This window comes from Cynocephalus volans, chromosome 15 (genome assembly GCF_027409185.1).
Source record: "Cynocephalus volans isolate mCynVol1 chromosome 15, mCynVol1.pri, whole genome shotgun sequence".
NCBI classification, from domain to species: Eukaryota; Metazoa; Chordata; class Mammalia; order Dermoptera; family Cynocephalidae; genus Cynocephalus; species Cynocephalus volans.
The window spans coordinates 30808390-30827129 of record NC_084474.1 but is presented as its reverse complement, the minus strand read 5'-3'; the positions used below and the strand labels follow the sequence as shown (position 1 = coordinate 30827129).

The window sequence follows — 18740 nt, the reverse complement described above, 5'->3', positions numbered from 1 at the left end:
TCCCCAGTTGCTTGTCTTTTTAATTTTAATATTTACTTGTACGTATTTGTGGGGGGCAGAGTGTCATGTCAATACATGCATATACTTGCACACGATTCACTTAGGGTAGATAGCATAGTGTTGTACCCTGTAGTCCACCACTTCTGTCCCCCATCTTCCTTTTTTTTTTTAAATTGACTATGGTCATGTATCTTTGCTTATTCTGTGTCTTTGCTTGTTTAGTAATTTTTTTCCTGTGTACTGGACATTGTTAGTGATACATTATAGAGACTGGATTCTGTCATCTTTCCTCTGAAGAATGTTGGTTCTCGTTCTAGTAAACAATTCAGTTACTGGCTATTCATCTTTAAATTGTGTAGGTTTGGTTTTATGCTTTGTTATGAAGGATACATGGAAGCACACGATGTCTCCTTCCAAACTTAGCAGAAATCAACACTTCTAACTTGGCAGAAATCAACCTCCAAAACATTTTCCCTTCCAGAACTTGTCAGACATTGGTTTCAGACTTTGTAAGGGCAGGTATAGAGCAGTGGTCTTCAACTGGAGGTGACTTTCTCACCAGGTGACATTTGGTAATATCTGAAGACATTTTGGGTTGTCACAACTGGGGTAAGGGGCACTACCAGCATTTAGTGTGTAGAGGCCAGGAATGCTACTAAACATCCTGCAGCACACAGGACAGCTCCACACAACAAAGAATTATTTTATCTGTCCCACAATATCAATAGAGACAAGATTGAAAGATCCTGGTAAGCCTTACTCTAGGAAATGGTCCTTATTCCTGCCTGGGGGATTAACAAGGTTTTAATGAAGCCCTCCACTCTGCCTGGAATGGACCTCCAATGACTTTCAGCATTACTTGATATGTAATAATGTCGCTAGTAAGTTGCTCTCTGGTAAATCTCATGTAGTCTTGCTATTACTTCATGGGAGGATTTGTAACATCACATTCCAAGGGAATCAGTGGAGCAATGAGAAGAATTTGTGGCCATTTTAACAATGTAGACCCTTCTGCTTTTAGTGCTCATAACTTTCAGTTCACATAATTTTCTTAGTGTAAACTTTTTTTTTTTTTGAGCACGGAACTTAGTAAATGTGGAATCTCTAAACACATGTCACTATTTCTGTTTTGATGTGTATTGATAATGCTTATGAGATTCTTAAATCCAAAACATAGTTTAATATGATACAAAAATCTATACTTACACATGCTGGCTATATGCCTGAAAAATTACTTGATTACTAATTAATTTATACATATGGATGTGAATATTGCTGTTGGCATGGAAACCTGACCCTTTTCATTATATTTCACTCATATCTTTATATTTTTGCCCTACTATTGGCTTCTCCTACTAAGGGAGTTTAATGACAGCACATTGTAATCAAGGAACCAATGTATAGGTGATAAGTAAAAGCTGAAGACAAGAAACTTATAACTTTCTCAAAGGAGTTTTATGACAAGGAACTGTGGATGAGATATACCACCCTACTTGAATCAAACAGAACATCGAGGCCCATCATAGGTATGTTTGTCTCAAGCTCTACATGGCCTGGTTGTCTTATACCTCATAGCCTGCTTTAAACCATTGCCTTCTCAGAAACACATCAATCCTTCCTCCCCACAAAACAAAAATCCAGGTGTCAACTGAGATGTAAGCAATAAAAGATATTCCTTTCATCAGTGCACTGCCTTTCTAATCCATGACGTGAGTTCTCTCTTTCCCTCTCCACTTCATAGGACACACAACTAAAACAAAATTATTACCCTCACACAAGAAAGTATAGATCCTCACTTGATTTGGAATCTACTACTGTAGTAAAACACTGTCTGGAGTATCAGAAAATCAAGACATTCTGATGTAAGTAAGTAGAAATAAAATAAATGAGCCAATATTTGGCATAAACAATATGAAGGTAATGTCTAAATACGGATTTACTTTTGCATTGACTTTTATATCTTTATTATGATGCTTTTTTCTTTTCTGAGCAGACTACAGAGCTATATATTCACTTGACTTTCCATGATTATTCAGCATTGCTGCCTTTTGTTGACAAACTTCGGGAAGATAAGGTCAATTAGACTTCCATTTAATTTGCTTTCTTCAGTATAAAACAAAAATAGTACTCAACTTCTAATTTGATGATTACAAGAATGACTAAGCTTACCAAGGCTAGAAATGCAGATGGTAATTTGGATATTCATAATCCGTATTCAAAAGAAAAAAATTAGCTCTGTCAACAATATACATAAAAAGAGTAATATTTGAAACCCAGTAAGCATGTAACAGAACTATTTTGCAAAGGTAAATATTCTCTTAGTGTTTATCATTTTCATGGTCTCACCTGTTAGGTGGCTGGCTACAAAAGAGCTACTTTAATGACCAGGATCAATGTTATTCTTTAGGCTGCCACTCATTTTAACCAAAATTGTGTACATTTAAATGAATCATGAGTCAGTAATTTCTATGTTATTAGAAAAATATGGCATCATATAACTAAACTTGAATACCTGTCTTATGCTTATTTTACCCTTCTAATTCCACATGGTGCTTTGATTTTAAATGAAAAATAAATGCACCTGTTTTCCCAAAAAGATCACAAAATGAGTACTCTGTTTTAAGGTTTGTATTTATTTTCCAATACTTTTATTGATCTTACAGGCAGAATAGTATCTTGAACTCTCTAACATTCAGCAACACCAAAAACTTACAACTCTGCTGTCAACGGCAATAATTACTAAAACTTGAGCAAGCAATTTACAACTATCTGTGATTAAGAAAAATGGATTCAAAAGATATATAACTGCAATAACAATAAAATAGTAATTATGTGTGTTAAGACATAAATAGCCAACACAACTTTAGTACCTCAGGCATTTTTTCTAATTATGATATTTGTACAAATTTTGGAAATTGAGGAGCACATTGGCCAATCACCAATGATCATGAAAAAGAAAATACATAAAAGTGCCTACTTATCTAATAGTTTATGTTCAACTCTAGCTTGACATACTGTAGTACTGTTATCCCTTCTAAAACATTAGCAATCAATATTAAATTTATTTCAAGCTTTTTTACAGATGAATAATCCAATGAAGATGTCCTCAATTCAGAAGGTCATTAATGTTTATCTTTGCTTGAAACATTTCAGGCTTGCTGAACCTAAAGAACACCCACTCTTAGACTACTGGTGAACAGCGACATCTAGTGGCCATTACATACCTAAACAAACATTTTAAAAGCATAAATTCAAGAGTATCCAAGAAACAAGTGAAATTGCCACTATACATCACCTTTAATATAAAAACAAGTGTATTTCCAATGATATTGTATAAGAAAATTATAAATACTTCCTAGTATATTCTCTCTTATTCAGTAATAATACAAACTGAAAAGCCAACACCAGGCTTCTAATCTTTATTCTTAATTAACAACCCTTTCACAGGTAAATATCCTTTACAGATTTCTATAAACACCCAATTTTGATTTCCTCATGTCTCAGTTCTTTTTTCTATCAGACTGACGTAAAGAATTTCTGAAACACTATGAACTACATAATAAATTTATGGCTCTTCTATGCATACATAGATTAGAATGTCCCAGCAACAGAGAGATTTAAATACTCCATATGATGATGCACTGGTGTGCAAAATTAAGACATTATAAAAGCTGCCAGCCTATTATTAATTGTTGGATTGAGTTTACTCTAGAGGTGTTATTAACTTTTTGTAAATAGGGTATATCTAGTTCAACAAGATTTTCTAATACGACTGTGTCATGAAATGGAATTATAGAATTGAAATGGGGTTACAGAATTGTTTTATCATCAGAAAGTCATTGTTTCCTAGGCATGACTGTTTCCTGTCAATGAAAAAGACAGTACATTCTCTGCCTCTTTTGCACGACCCATCTGAGACATTACAAGCAAGCTTTTGTTGTTCACTGGAATCTTAGCTCCTCATTTCCATACGTGCTACCCACCAACACTGAAACTGCTCTCAATGCCTTTATGGCCAGCTCCAGAGAAACTGCCCTCCCATAACCATGACAGATTTTTTCCTGAGCATAAACTGTATGTTGCAGTTTATGGAACACACTGACATTGTCCCTTCCAGATGGACTGAGGTACCACCAAAATGCCTAGACGTACATAAATAAATACAAGTGGGCATCACTATCCACTTATTTTACCTTCCTTAAATTAACTGCCAGTGCTAAAACTAGACCTTTCTCTTTCTCAACTTTTAAGGCTTTATTGATGATCATAAATACATTCAAGTGCTGGATAACGGTTTTTGTATCCCCAGATCATCAAAATATCCACTGCTCAGCTACATGCCATGCTAGTCATTACCTGGGACATTCGCCTAAATGCCAATCATATGTGTAAAGAGGGCCATAGAGGCCAAGCCCCCCAGTAACTGGACACGATGGTCCACAGGAATGACATCTCACAGGCACCATGGGATTGGGGACCATGAGAAATGGTAAGGAATCATCTTAACATCACTTAAAACTTTCATATAAATGCTAGGCAGATGTGTTCCGTAGGCATCTCATGCCCAAGCATATAAGCACTTAAACTTATTAAATCAATGGGTGCGATTCACAAGCATTTAAAATTAACACTGAGGTCAAACAAGGTGCTAATACGTAAAGCCTGGGGTTCTCTCCAGCCCACTAACCTCAGTAACTCACTCCCTATCCCTCTCCTCCCAAGCGTTCTCATTTACAGGAGTATATGTGTGGGCAGCGGCCATAAGTAGCTAAATGTGACATTTACCAAGGGACAGGCAGCCATGAGTGATCCTGGAGGCACCTGGAGTTTACACGCTACTCCTCTACCCTATACAGACATCATTCTCCCATTTTTCCTTCTGCCTTTTCCCTTTGCTTCCTTTATTTCTGCCTGAAGCTAGCAGCGGTAGGATGACACAATGCTGTTCCCTGTTGCTATCTGAACCTCTGTGCTGTGTAACGAAGATGACTTCCAAATTCCAGGGGAAAATACTGCTACTACTCAACACTCAGCACATCCAGATGGTCTCAGATGAAGAGCTATGGGAAATCACAGGCAATTATTACTGTCTGTTCATAATAGCCTTCTCCCACAGAATAATTCAGAACTTGAACTGAGCATTTTGAGTTAAAGGTCTAGTCTCTGTGTCAGCATATATATATATATCTTGACCTTGCACATGTTTTAAGGATGGATTAGTTCAGGTTTGCAAATAAGTAATCTGTTACCAGCCCACAAAAAAAAAAAAAAAAAAAAAAAATTCATAATAACCTCTCCCTGCATAAAATACCCAGAGTAAAGTAAATTCTGCTTTCTACTAGTTGCCCAGGATAATTCTTCACTTGGTCTGGAGGACTGAACAAGGGTCTAGCTGAATGGTTGGATGAGTTGCCACCACCAGATCACAACAAGCCTAGAAATAATTTGGTCTGGGTCTAAGTGCTAACATCATGCTGCCAAGTCTCTTTCTGAAAAGCACAAAAGCAAAATATCCCATTCCTGCAAGCAAACCAACCACAAGGGTGGTGCCAAGAACTTTTGGGGCCCTTTTCTTGGCCACCCGGAATGCTGTTGGCAGCACTGCAGAGATTAATATATTGTTGACATGTCCTAAAACCTTGTTAAATGTTTTTCTCTTCAAGACCCGCTCGTAATAGGTTTCCAAGTTCGGTCGCTTTCCATTTCCCCAGTTTCTCCTCGCAAACCCCAGGAACTTCAGTCGATGCAATGTGACAGCGAGTGAGACGTCTGCCAGGGTGAAGGACTCTCCGCAGAGCCAGGGCTGATGGCCTTCTTCTAATCAGAAATAAGGACATGGAGAATTAAGAGCAAGCACTGCACAGACAACACCAACTGGTACCCACAGCCTTAAGGGCAAGTGTGAGCACAGCAAAAATGAAGGCCCAGCTACATTCTCTTGACAATCACTCTCAGCAAATAATTTCATGCTTAAAAAAAAAAGTCCATGCAAATGTATCCGAAGCTAAAGCAGACTTGCTTGACATCTGTCAGCTACCCAGGTCCCTAGGTGAAATTGGAGCCACTTGAACTCAAAGCCTGTCTATCATTTTGTAAAGGACTCAAAGGAGTTGAGAGCCTCTAAGCCACAGGAGAGAACACATACTTCCTTCTGGTTAAGAAAACAACAGGTGTGCTTTAGGAAAATCCATGGAGTTGGGCCTGAAATCTCATTCAGTGGCTGCTGCTCTTAGTTACTTATTTAAAGCAAATGAGAGTCCCTATTGTGAAGCAAGTTTCAGGTAACATGATATTGAACTCCTTTGTCAGAATACAGCAAAAGGCCCACAAGTATTCACTTGGACAATGGCTTAATTCTGCAGTCAGTCCACAGGTACAATACATGGATACTCACCAGCCAGCCTACAAACACACCCACACTGGTCCCAGTTTGCATTTCACTTTAGATTGGAAGATGTCTCCCTGGCTAAGGAAAAAACTAGAAAGAACCTCCAACTCCTTACTCAGGCTATTCAACCCAACTAACTTGAAATTAACTAATTTGTACTGTAATTACAAATTAGTAAAACAGGTTAAGTAGGAATCTCCCACCATAAATTGAATTGTGCAGAAAAGTCTGTCCCCAGTCATATTTCACACAGATGAAGACAGAGTTACAGTCAGTCATCTGGGTTTTTCTGCGTTCAATATCATTGTTGGTATCATCATTGAAACTGCCCATAAATAATAATAATAATAATAATAATAATAAACAGATTACAGAATTTTTTCATGAAATCTAACAATGTTCCCATAAATACTCCTGGTGTTGAAACAGAAAAAGCATACAAATGAGAACTTACCTGGAGTTTCTTCATTTCTTCTTTGCAACTCGGTTTCAACCTGATCCAAGACCTTCTCCAACTCATCAAGAATTTTCTTCAAATATTTGACATTGTCATGATCAAGCAGCTTTGACTAATTAACAACCCCCCCCCAAAAAAATACATAAATTATTTATGCCTGTAAAAAAAAAAATCTATGTAGAGCAGAGTAGATATAAATTCTTATTGAGTGGGAGCCTGTTTATTTTAGGCAATGGGAAGAACTAGAACAACTTTGTTAAAGCCTCAGAGCACAGCTGAGGGTAAATACCCTCACCATGAAATGCCCCAGAAGTCCCACCGCTCACTGGCCACTCCTGTGAGGCCCGGTGACCAGGGAGGGCAAAGAACGTGGGAACAGGAAGAGGCATGTCTTGTGCCCAAGTCAAGAGGTGAATTTCAGCAGCCTTGACTAACTGAAGAGTCCGGGGCAAGGAAAGCAGCAAGTTAAAGACTGAGTGGAAAGTAAGGAAGGTGACTGTGTGCTGTGTGTCACGTATTTGTTAGCAGTTCATTTGGCTAAGATGGGATGAAGGAAGACGGGAAGTTGAGGGAGGGTTGAGGTTGCTGTTTGCCTTGTTTTAATATGGGAGAAGCTTACATGTGTTGCTGGGCCACAGGGAAACGATCAACAGAAAGAAAAAGGCTGACAATAACTGAGCTCCTTAGGGGGCAGAGCATGTCAGTGCAACCCATGGAGGGAAATGGGTCTAGGTAGGCCTTAAAGTGGTGGAATGCCCAAAATGACAGATTTCTAGAATATTTTATGAACTTGCCTTGGCAACCAGTATGCTCAGTATCTGCTTTTTAAGCAATTGTCATTAGGTCTGAATATCAAATCTAATAAAGAACATTCTTTCTAAAACAGAACAGAAGCCAAAGGTAATGTGTATACTGGTGAATTGTGATATTTAATAGAAAGTGTTTTAGAAATAGTGGTACTTTATAAGAAGAACATTTAATACAAGCAGTGGGTGTCCACTGAGGACAGCCTGGTTCACTCACTTTCAGTCGCTTCTGTTTTGCGATGTACGCCTCTTGTAAATCTGGGTTTTCTTCAGCAAGTTTCTTCAGTTCAGACTCCGTGTTACCTATTTGGCCTGATAATAAAAACATTTTTGAAACAGAAAATTATTTTCTCACTTCTATACCAGAAAAAAAAAAAAAGCAGGGAAACTCAATGGTAAGAGTATGAGCTCTGGGGCTCATCGGACTTTCCCTGCCTGTGCCTCAGTTTCCCCACTTTAAAAATGGAACTATAAGAGTATCTGCCACCCAGGGTTAGGACTAAGTGAGAAGCTCCATGGAAAGCTCTCAGAGCAAGGCCCAGAACATCAGAGGGCTCAGTGCAGGGAAACTGCTCTACCTTTCTGGTTTTCTATTATAACCTTCCCTAAGAAGGAAATGCCTTATTTTTATAAAAGATTAACTATAGGTGGTAGAATTATAGTTAAAATACTTGCTTCAAATCATATAATGAGGACTTAGGAAGAGAACGAGGAGGAAGAAGAGGAAGGAGAGAAGCAGGACGACGGGGCGGGGGAGAAAAGAAAAAAGGAAAGGAGAGAAGGGAGGAGGGAGGGGGAGAAGGAACAGGAGGGGTGTCGAAAAAATAAAAATCACATGAGTAGGAGAAATCTGGTTTCTGGGTCTAGAAGACCTAGGCTTGAGTGCTCCCAGAGTCTGACCCCTGCCACTTCCCCTCATCTTCCTGTCCCCAATCCCCTGCACTGCAGAGCACACTCCTCCTCATCACGTGCACTGACCCTACTCTATCCTCACTACACAAAGAAGGGAGAAAGCTGGATGATCTCAATCAACCTCAATCAGTCCCAATCACTGAATGGAAGGTAGAGGTAGGGATGCCTAGACACCCTCTTGTCCAGCTCCCTCACATAATGAAATGACAATGAAGGACTAGGAATGTGGACTCTGTTGCCCATAATCCAGGCAGATCCAAGCTCGTCTGGTCCCTGGTTCATCTGTTCATGAGAACATGTTATGTTCTTTACTTTTCCATATGTCACTCTTCTTATTTTTATCCAAGCTTGGCCCTCAAAGCCAAGAGCTGACAAATCAGGTCCTATAGACAACAAATGTCCAGCTGAACAGCTGAAGCACAGATTAATCTCACCAGTTCATGGATCTATCCATAACACACACATCCATAAAGCAAAGTCAACAACCCTATTCCCAGTGAAGCTTCTTTCAATGACCATTAGATGGGCAAGGTCTCAAAAATGAATTAAAAGAAACTTCAGACAGAATTCCAGGCCTCTAAGATTTCTACGTACTGCGAATCCTTGTGGTTGCATAAGCTGGGATCATGGAGTCCACAGTTAGTTCAGGATGTAAAATGCAGCCATGTGTATAGGCATCCATTGGCAAGGAGTCAAGCAGCTCTCGATAATGTTGGACCCGTGGGTAATACATGCTTTCTTTATCAGGCATTAACCTGGGTGTTCTTTCTAAAATAGACACACAAACACGTACACAAACATTGAAGAAAAAGTAACAAATGAGATGTTACATGCAAAAACAAAAACCCTAATCCCTTCATTATTTTCAACATCATATCAGTACACTTAAAAGATGAGTCTCCTCAACCCAGACATTCAAAATCTGAAATGGCCTGATGCACCAGACCAGATCTCAAACCTCAATCACACTGGCATTCTCTCACTTCTCCACCTTGCAAGCTGCAACTCAACCTTCAAGGTCTAATTGTTTATGCCACTCCCTCCAGGGAGCATTCCCTGACCTCCTCCTACTGCCAACATCTGGCTGGCTAAGACATGCCTTCCTCTACATGTCTGTAACATACTGTCAATACCCTGTTATAGCCCTTATCACCCTAGAATCAATTATTTGTCTATCTTTTTGCCCCATGAACATCTTTAGGGCAAGGAACCTATGATCCAGGTCTAGCATAGTTCCTTACACATTTTAGGCCCTCAACAAAGGTTGGTTAAGTGAATGAAGACTCATTATGTAAAGACAATCAGAAACCACTCTTTTCTAGGTGCCAACTAATACCAAGAGTGAACCTACTGATACTATGTGAATGTGAAATAACAATCTGTATAGAATAGGAAAGGCCTTTGCTCAAATACCACAGTTGCACTTTCTCCAGGAATTTCTAACGATTTATCTCTGAAAAGTGGATTCTACGTAAATCCTCACTTGCTGGTTAAAATCTAGACTGTAGACTCCTTGAGGGTAGGGACCATGTACTATCCTCTGTTAAATCACCAGTGCCTAATATAATATCTGACACATAGTAGGTGTTCAATAAATTATAATCAATAATTATAATCAACTTGAGCTAGAGAAGCTCTGCAGTAGTTAATAAAAACACAGATATAAAAGCTGAGAAGTTCTCCCAAGATCCCACAGCTAATTAGAGGCAGAACAAGAACTAAAGTCATCTGATTCCTAATGTAATGCTCTGTTTTACTACACCATAATAACCTCTTCAAAGGTTTACATATCAGAGACTATCCAAAAAGAATAAAAGTGAAGGATGTGACCCAAAGGTCAGAGCCATGGCTCTTCAGAATCACTTCTCACCTCTGGCTCTCAAACTGCCCCTGAAAATGCCACCTAGTTCATTCCAACTAGTGAAAAGAACATCCTCAGCTTTCTTTGTTCATTTATTTCTTAGGTTGGGTTATTTAATTTAGAATCCTTTTGAGCATCCCACACTCATTCATAAACGTTGGCAATTCAGAGTTGGTTGCCATCAACAGAGCATTTCAGGTAAGATCTCGTACTGCCAGACCAAGCAGAACAAGCTTTGTAAGCCAGCAGGCTATTTCTGACTCTTTAATAAGAAGGATGATAGATTACTCCTCAAACCAGCAGGCAAATGTCTAATTCCCTGCTGGAGAGTTCAATTCTGAAGACTGTATTAGGATAACCAAGAATAAAGCATCAGCTACCTACTGCTCCTCACCAGAGAATTTACTCAACTAGAGCACACTTCATTGCTGACCCCGTGTGGAGGAGACAAGTAAGGCACCTATGGGGCAGCCAGCCTCTAAACACCAGGATCAGTTAGCTATCACCTGGACCCCAATCAACGTGTGGTAGACATTTCCATAAAGACAGTAGACTGGAAGCCTTGAAATGCTCAGGAGTTCTTGACCTTTCATGTGTTACTGACCTCTTTGAAAATTGATTATATTAAAATATAGTTATCAAAATAATTTTAAGTTATAAAATACTAATATGCATGCCTCTTTATTAACACATTAACAAGATCTAGCAGGAGATCTAATAACTACCATCACTTCAACATATTAAGATATCTGCAATAACAATATGCTATGAACATATCTGTGATTTCTATTGGTAACGAAGTCACACTGACTCCTGATATTGCTATGGATTATGCCTACTTTGGTAATGAAAGGAAATGATAGATTTCTGCTTAAAATTAGTGAAAATGGGGCCGAGCCGTGGCGCAGTCAGGAGAGTGCAGCGCTGGAAGCGCAGTGACGCTCCCGCCGCGGTGTTCAGATCCTATATAGGACTGGCCGGTGCACTCACTGGCTGAGTGCCGGTCACGAAGAAGACAAAAAAAAAAAAAAATTAGTGAAAATGAAGATACAATTTTTCCCCATCCATTTATGAGATCCATTTATGAGATCTCAAATCTCATAAATGCTATTTATAGACCCCAAAGGGCAACAGCTCTCAAAGTCTGAGAATCCCTGGGCTTCTCCAAGACACTTTCAGGGGCTTAAACAAAATGAAAGCCATTTTTACAGCAAATACTAGGATGTTAATTGCTTTTCACTCATTCTCTCTCGAGTGTACTGCAGAGTTTTCCAGAAGCTACTCAAAACATGGTGATTCTATCATTCTGACAGTTAATGGGATATGGGCTTGAGTACTCTAGTGTTTTACAGTTTTCTCAGCTGTAATTTCTAAATGGTAAATATTAATAGATATAACCCCCATAAGCAAAAGCTTTTGAGTGTCCTTAATAATTTTTAAGACAAAGGGATCCTGAAACCAAAAAGCTTAAGACTGCGTTAGGAGTCCAAAAACCTCAGATTTTAATAACCATAAATGGTACAACATTTTCAAATGCTTCCCAAATAGTCAAATTTATGGCTACTGGCTTTGGCTGCTTTCTGGTGCCAGGCCCTGGAGCTTTTCTCCAGAAGAGCTTACCACTTCCTTCCTGGAAAAGTGATTAAGAGCAGGAAAAAAAAAAGTCAAATTGCTTTCTGGGGAAGTTCCATCTGGTCAAGCCTGAATTCTTCAAAGGAGGACAAATGTTTAAGCCCATGGAAGTAACTTTCTTCTACTCAGAGTGCCATTACTATCAATTTCCTGAAGCACTTTGTTAGAGCATAAAAGACCCACTGAACCCAGATTCTCTTCTCGTCTCACTTTCTCTCCTTGCATGCTTCAAGGATGCCCTGCCTGGCATCACACGGGCACTGTGTGTTGCCATCCTCTCAGCACACCTGATCACAACGCTGCCCACTGCCTCTAGAAACAGTTTTTCAAAAGACAATTGGGAATTTCCTTTGAATTCTATGGGAGATCTTCTCTTTATCCCATTCTATTTTATTTTCCAATCCTTCCATAGAACATCTTTGTTATTACACTAAAAAATAGAATCTTTTCTTGGTATCTACCTCCATCAGGAGTGGGAAAGGAGTATAAGGCATACAGGGACAGAGCAGGGGATCAGGGGAGTTTTAAGAAGCAGGCAACGAGAAAAGATACCAGCACTGGGAAGTGAGTTTGCAATACTTGGAGCCAAGCTTGGGGACTAAGCTGGAAGAATACATAAGTTGGCACAAGACCTGACTTCCTAGAACTGCAGGGGACAAGGTAGGTCTTCTGAAACACACAAGTTTAGACAGCAAATTAGAAACAGGCAGATAGACGTCAAGTAAAAGATGTAATAACATCAAAAAAAGCAAAGACGGGAAAAAAACAGAAAGAAAAGTATCTTGCAGCCATTTAATGGGGACAAATGGCTCTGCACATGCTCAAGTGTCTGTATTGCTGAGCAGAATAACAATGGTTCTGAGCCATCTTAAAAAAAAAAATTACATTTGGTTCCTCCAAGAGCAAAAACTAAAAAGAAATTTAGGAGCTTAAAGGCATAAGCTTCCATTATTTGACTAAATTCACTGCCCTGGTTTCCTACAATCCCTAGTGAAGACAGATGAAGGAGACATTAATATGCATTGTTTTCAAGAAAGGCTCCCCCTAGCTCTATTTGAATAAGTTTCAGGTCTTCCTTATTAGCTCAAAGAAAACAGACTAGACTTCATTTCTAACTCTATCCTTTTGCTGTTTACTTTACTTGGATTGCATAGTGATGGCATCAATAAATAAGATAATATGTATAACATAGCTGAATATGGGAACTTTCAACTAATCAAACACCAGGTGCTGTGGGTTAAATGTGTCTCCTGAAAGTTCATGTATTAGAAACTTGACCCCCATGGTAACAGTGTTAAAAGGGTGGGAAGTCCAATTTTTTTATTTGAAAGGTGGGGCTTTTAAGATGTGATTAGATTGCAAGGACTGTGTCCTTCTGAATGGATTGATCCATTCATGGTAACCCGCATGGTTCTGATGGCTTCAAAAAAAGAGCAAGTAAGAAGGTTGGTTCTCTTGCTCAGTCCATTCTCACCATGTGACACCATACACTGCCATGGAGAGTCACCACCAAAGAGAAGCCCCTCACCAGATGTACCCTCCTGGACCACAGACTTCCCAGCCTCCAAAACTGTAAGAAATAAATTTCATTTTTTATAAATTACCTACTTTCAGGTATTCTAAGTAAAAGAAAACTGACTAATACACCAGGCTATTAAAATACATAATAATAATAATAATAATAATAGCAAACAAGCTGTGACCTGAAGCAAAAAATATGGTTACAAATTGACTGCAATTCAAGGCTGTCATCACTTTGATACTAGAAAGATCAAATCTAAATGCAGGTGAGAAAAAAATGCATGGTGTCAAATTACATAAGTTCACTATATGCATCCAGGATTTTCTGAGACAGAAACAAACTTGTAGCATTATTTTCAATAAACTTTATCCATTATATATTAAATGTTTAACTACTTTTAATTGGTATTACATTTAAGACTTTTAACAGAAATATTTATAATAAGGAGGGAAAAACTCCTTTATCAGACAGTTTGTTCCAATTGTTGGATACACATCATGTAGAACTAGAACCTCTATCTACATCTTAATACTCCCACCTGTTTGCTACAAGAGAGAAAAAAACAAGTTACTTTTTAAAGCAACTTTTATTGACACAATTATTAAAGATTCATTTTCTTTTCTTTACCATATTTTCTCCACGCTTTATGCTAATCTCAGTAGATATGCAATTTCAGTAGATATGCTAAAAGACATATAAAGTTATTCAACTATATATGAGAGCCTTTAATGATAGACATAAAAATTATTCTATGAGCGATAACAATAATTGGCAATTCCTTAAATAAATAACTATATCTTTAATGTTAACAGTGACTTCAGAATTAATGTTCTTTTTAAAATGTCATACTTGAAAAAATAAAAATAAATAAATAAATAAATAAAAATAAAATGTCATACTTGAATTTCAATATACATAAATAAGATTGTACTTATAAAATAAATTTATATTTTCTAATCAGACTTGTCTGTGATTTCAATATCATGCCAGAATAGTTTATTTCCAAATCAAATTCTGTTTCCTAAAAATGCTTCAAATAATATATGTAGACATATGACATGGGACATAATTTTCAGAGTACTGTTATATATTAAATTACCAAAATTTAATATTCACCATATGACATGCTTGATTCCGGGTTACCACGGAGTTATTCGGCAGTAATAAATAGCATATGTTCTAGTATTTTATAGTTATTTCATACCCATATTTTTGATTATCTAGTGGCCAAATTAAATTTTGACAGAGGTTATAAATAGTATAAGAAATAGCCAGATTTTAAAATCTGTATTAGTGTGTTATTCACCCATCACATCCACTGTTCGCGTTTGCCTAGTTTACTTACTATCATACCTCATCTAGCTTAACCAATTGCTTGCTTTAATGTAACTATTCTTCACTACAGGCCCAAATTGAAAAAGGTATCATGTACATAAAAAATAGTCTGTGAACCTGAACAGTAATAATAGCGTATACATATGTTAAGTGCATACATATGTCAGCCTTAGTTGAGCAGCCATAACTGAATACTTCTAAATTCTTCCTTTGACCCACATTTCTCCCTCAGCAATATCATTTACGTCTACACCATTCCTCATGTGACTGCTTGCAAAAAAAATATCAGCATAGCCATTATCCAACTTAGATACTCAGTATTTCAGGGTAAAACTTAAAAATGATTGCCTTGGCTATCAAATTTCTTCCCCCAAACTATCAATTATTTAATGGATTATCCCAAAAGCACAAGGATGTAAGCACTGATACACAAAAAGTTTAAGAAATGTCTCTAGGTCAGCAAGCCATCATTTTTAGTACACCAGCTCACTCCATTCTGTTCTTCAGATGACTGGCTACACTTAAAGTCTCCTATACACCTCATGAAATCCATCGGCTTATTACCATTCTAACTTGTCAAGTCTCTTCAAAGTTTCTTCCATAACTGGACAAAATGCCAAACATTCAGACCAGTCAGAATGAAGAGTTATTATTCACCCCGTTCTAGATAAAACCTCTACTTCTAAAACAACCTCAAGTCACACTTAGCCTTTTATTATTGGCAACTTATTATCAACAAGGACCCCATCCTTCCTTAATGCAGCTGATTTTTAAAAACAAAATTTACATTTTTTTTTTACATTTAGCCTTGTTAAACTTTATCTTATTTTCCCTTTTTATTCTTGTTCCATGAGAAACATTTCATAAGCCAGTCATCATTTTAACTGACCCAGTTTTTCTGTCATTCATAAATGTAACAGTATTTCTTCTATGTCTTTATTCAAGTCATTTATACAACCATTAGGCTCAAGTCAAAGAATAGCATCCTGCAAGGATACCACTAGAGATCCAGGCTGGCATGCATTTTAAGAATTCATTCATTTTAGGGGTGGGGGGGGAAGAATTCATTCATTTTAATTATTCAAAAGTGTTTAGTAAGCACCTATTAAGGAACATTCACTATATAAGGCATTGAGAGTAGTTTTTAACAAGATAGATTGTCTCTGATTTCATGATGCTTACAGTTCTCTACAAGTAATTCAAAATTTTTTAAAAGAATGATAAAAATTATTATAACTAAAATGAGAGCCCCTAGTTAGAGGGGCAACCTGGGATAAGAAATCTAGAAATAAATATTCTTCAATATGGTAGTTTGTTCCTCTGCAAATGTGCATTACTATCATCTAGCCATATTTGCTCCCTTATTTTACAAGGGTATCATATGAAGTAATCTCAAATGCTCTACTTACATCAAAATACACTATATCTAGAACCATTTCTGGCACATAATAGACACATTTCTTAAAGTGTAAGTGACATTCTCCAGCAGTGTAAAACTTAAGCTGGTTTCTCTTACTTATATTCAAGACTTTAAAGTACATATTTTAAAAAAGCATTGACAGTCTGTTCCAGAATTCTACCAAATTTAAAGGGAGTAATTTGCAGCAGTGATTAAAACTTGAACACAATAATTTATAGTGGTATTCTCAATTTTTAATGTACAATGAATCATCTGGGGCGGCTGTTAAAATGAAGATTCTAATTCACTAGCTGTGTAGTTAGGGTGAAGATTCTGTGTTTCTGACAAGCTCCCAGGTGATGCCAGTATTGCTGGTGGATGGAACACATGGTAAGTAGCAAGCATTAGTAGAATTCCCCCTCTGTGACAATTGGGATATTTGTCTGTCTCTTGTCTGTTTCTTTTCCTATTCTCCATGAGTTCTTAAAGATAAAAATAAAGTATCCTAATTAAAATTGTGATAAAACTTATGTTTTTTTTTTATTTCAATATTCTGAAATAAATATCTTGACCTGTAGACTGGACTAGCCTTGATTTACATAATTATTATTCTCTTACTGTCTTCCTATCTACCATAAGTTTTAAGACCCTTAATCTTAATCTTTTAAAAGTCTTTTCCTATTGAATGACAACTCTCCTGGAAAGCGAGAAGAATGAAACAAGAGTTGATTGGACTTGTTTTATCTCTGCAACTGATAAAACTGCATCACCTAATCCAAGTGTGTTCCAAAGCAAACAGAAATTAAGTCACCAAAGATAACAAGTTAGTGGCAGCAAACTGAAAGCTAGGACTCTTGATTACTTACACATTATAATAGCAAAACCAGAATTAAAGTCTAGTTTCCATATTTCTATCCTATCATTTAGCCCACAATGCCTTCTCCTCTAATTCAAAGAACAGTAATCAGAAGAACAACTTTGTATTTCCCTTGTTTAGTTATTTAAATATAACTTAGCAGGACTCAGAATGTATTTCAGTTTTATTATTATATATAGTAAAAGCAAAAGTGAAAACCTAAGGAAAATTTTCAGAAACCTAATAATCAGTAACATTACTATGTTGCAGAGTACCATATTTTATACCACTAAATTTCTTAGAGAAAAAGACAATGTGAGGAGAAAAGAAGGATGAGGTAGAAGAAGAGAAGGGAAATGATGACAGTAGTAGCAGTTCCAGCAATGCTACCAGAAGATGTAAATATGATTTTCCACTTATTTTTCAAGTTTTTGATTATTTAAAATAGAATTCTTAGACAATTATTTTATGTTCACATTATTATAATCACTTCTCCCCAAAATTACAAATTATTACTACTAACAGACTTATCCATTTCCAAAAAGCTCATGGTTGATAAAAATTATCTTAAATCAATTAGTTGCCATTTTCAATACAGTTCCCAGCATATATACTTATAAGGGATGGCAAGAAATGTGAAGAGAAAGTAGTTCGTTAAACCCTTTGGTTTAGACCAAAGCCAACTTTAATTAAAACCTCCAATCAGAATCCTAGGGAACTAACACTTGGATTAAGAATAGGGGTAGCCCAAAAGAAAAAAATATAGGGATACCATTTACTAATCTAATTCCCTGGGTCCTCCCACCCCACTCCCCATTTAGGTCACATCCATTTTCCTTCTAAGTAGCTCAGACATTTTTTGGCCTAGTAATTTCCTTTCTCAGTTTCCTATAATTTAGGGTTATATTCAGGTTTCATCCTACCCAATTAGCCTCAACATAACTGGCGGCAGATGAAAGTTCACTGGGTCTCATGCAGCTTCTTTTTAGAAGAGAACTCAGCTGAAACCTAGGAGCCACGTGTTCTAATCTCAGCTCTGCCAGTGATCAGCTGTAAAATCTTGAGCAAATCATTGAAGCCATAGTACACCTCAAAGATTTGTCATTAGTAACAAATTAGATGATTTGTTAGTGGCAAAGAGTATGGAGGCAGTGTAGTACAAAGGTTTTGGAGACCACTTTGCCATAACATTCTATATTACCTTGGGCAACCTTCTGTTTCTCTTTTCTCATGGAAAAAATGGGAATAACTAGTCTACCATGCCTGAGATGGGTTCTTTTGAAGACTGAATAGAATAAAAATTAAATAGAAATATAAAATGCCTGACACATAACAAGCTGTCAATAAGTGATTATTACTTAAAAGCACTATACAAACTTGAGCCTTACAATTCTTTATGAAAGATATAAAATTCAAATTATACAGAAGTAACTCGGGCAAAGAACTCTAAATATATTAACGTTCTACTTTCCCTTATCTAAGATTTATTCCTTTTTTTTTTTCCTCTTGCTTTTTAAATGGAACTATTTGGTAGATTAGATGAAATTGATTTTCATAGTGTACATTTAGAAT

General features: G+C 37.1%; 1 protein-coding gene across 3 annotated transcripts in view; it reads right to left on the bottom strand.

Moving 5' to 3' along the window:
• Positions 1-2613: 2613 nt before the first annotated feature.
• The window catches only part of GDAP1 (ganglioside induced differentiation associated protein 1), a 43423-nt gene continuing 27296 nt past the window's right edge, over positions 2614-18740 (bottom strand). For all 3 annotated transcript variants that reach the window (XM_063079899.1, XM_063079900.1, XM_063079901.1), the window contains 4 exons: positions 9158-9331; positions 7869-7963; positions 6843-6957; positions 2614-5817 (listed from right to left, as the gene is read on the bottom strand). In XM_063079899.1, the coding sequence (XP_062935969.1) occupies positions 5435-5817; positions 6843-6957; positions 7869-7963; positions 9158-9331 (767 nt within the window). In that variant the 3' untranslated portion in view covers positions 2614-5434. The remainder of the gene's footprint in view (positions 5818-6842; positions 6958-7868; positions 7964-9157; positions 9332-18740) is intronic.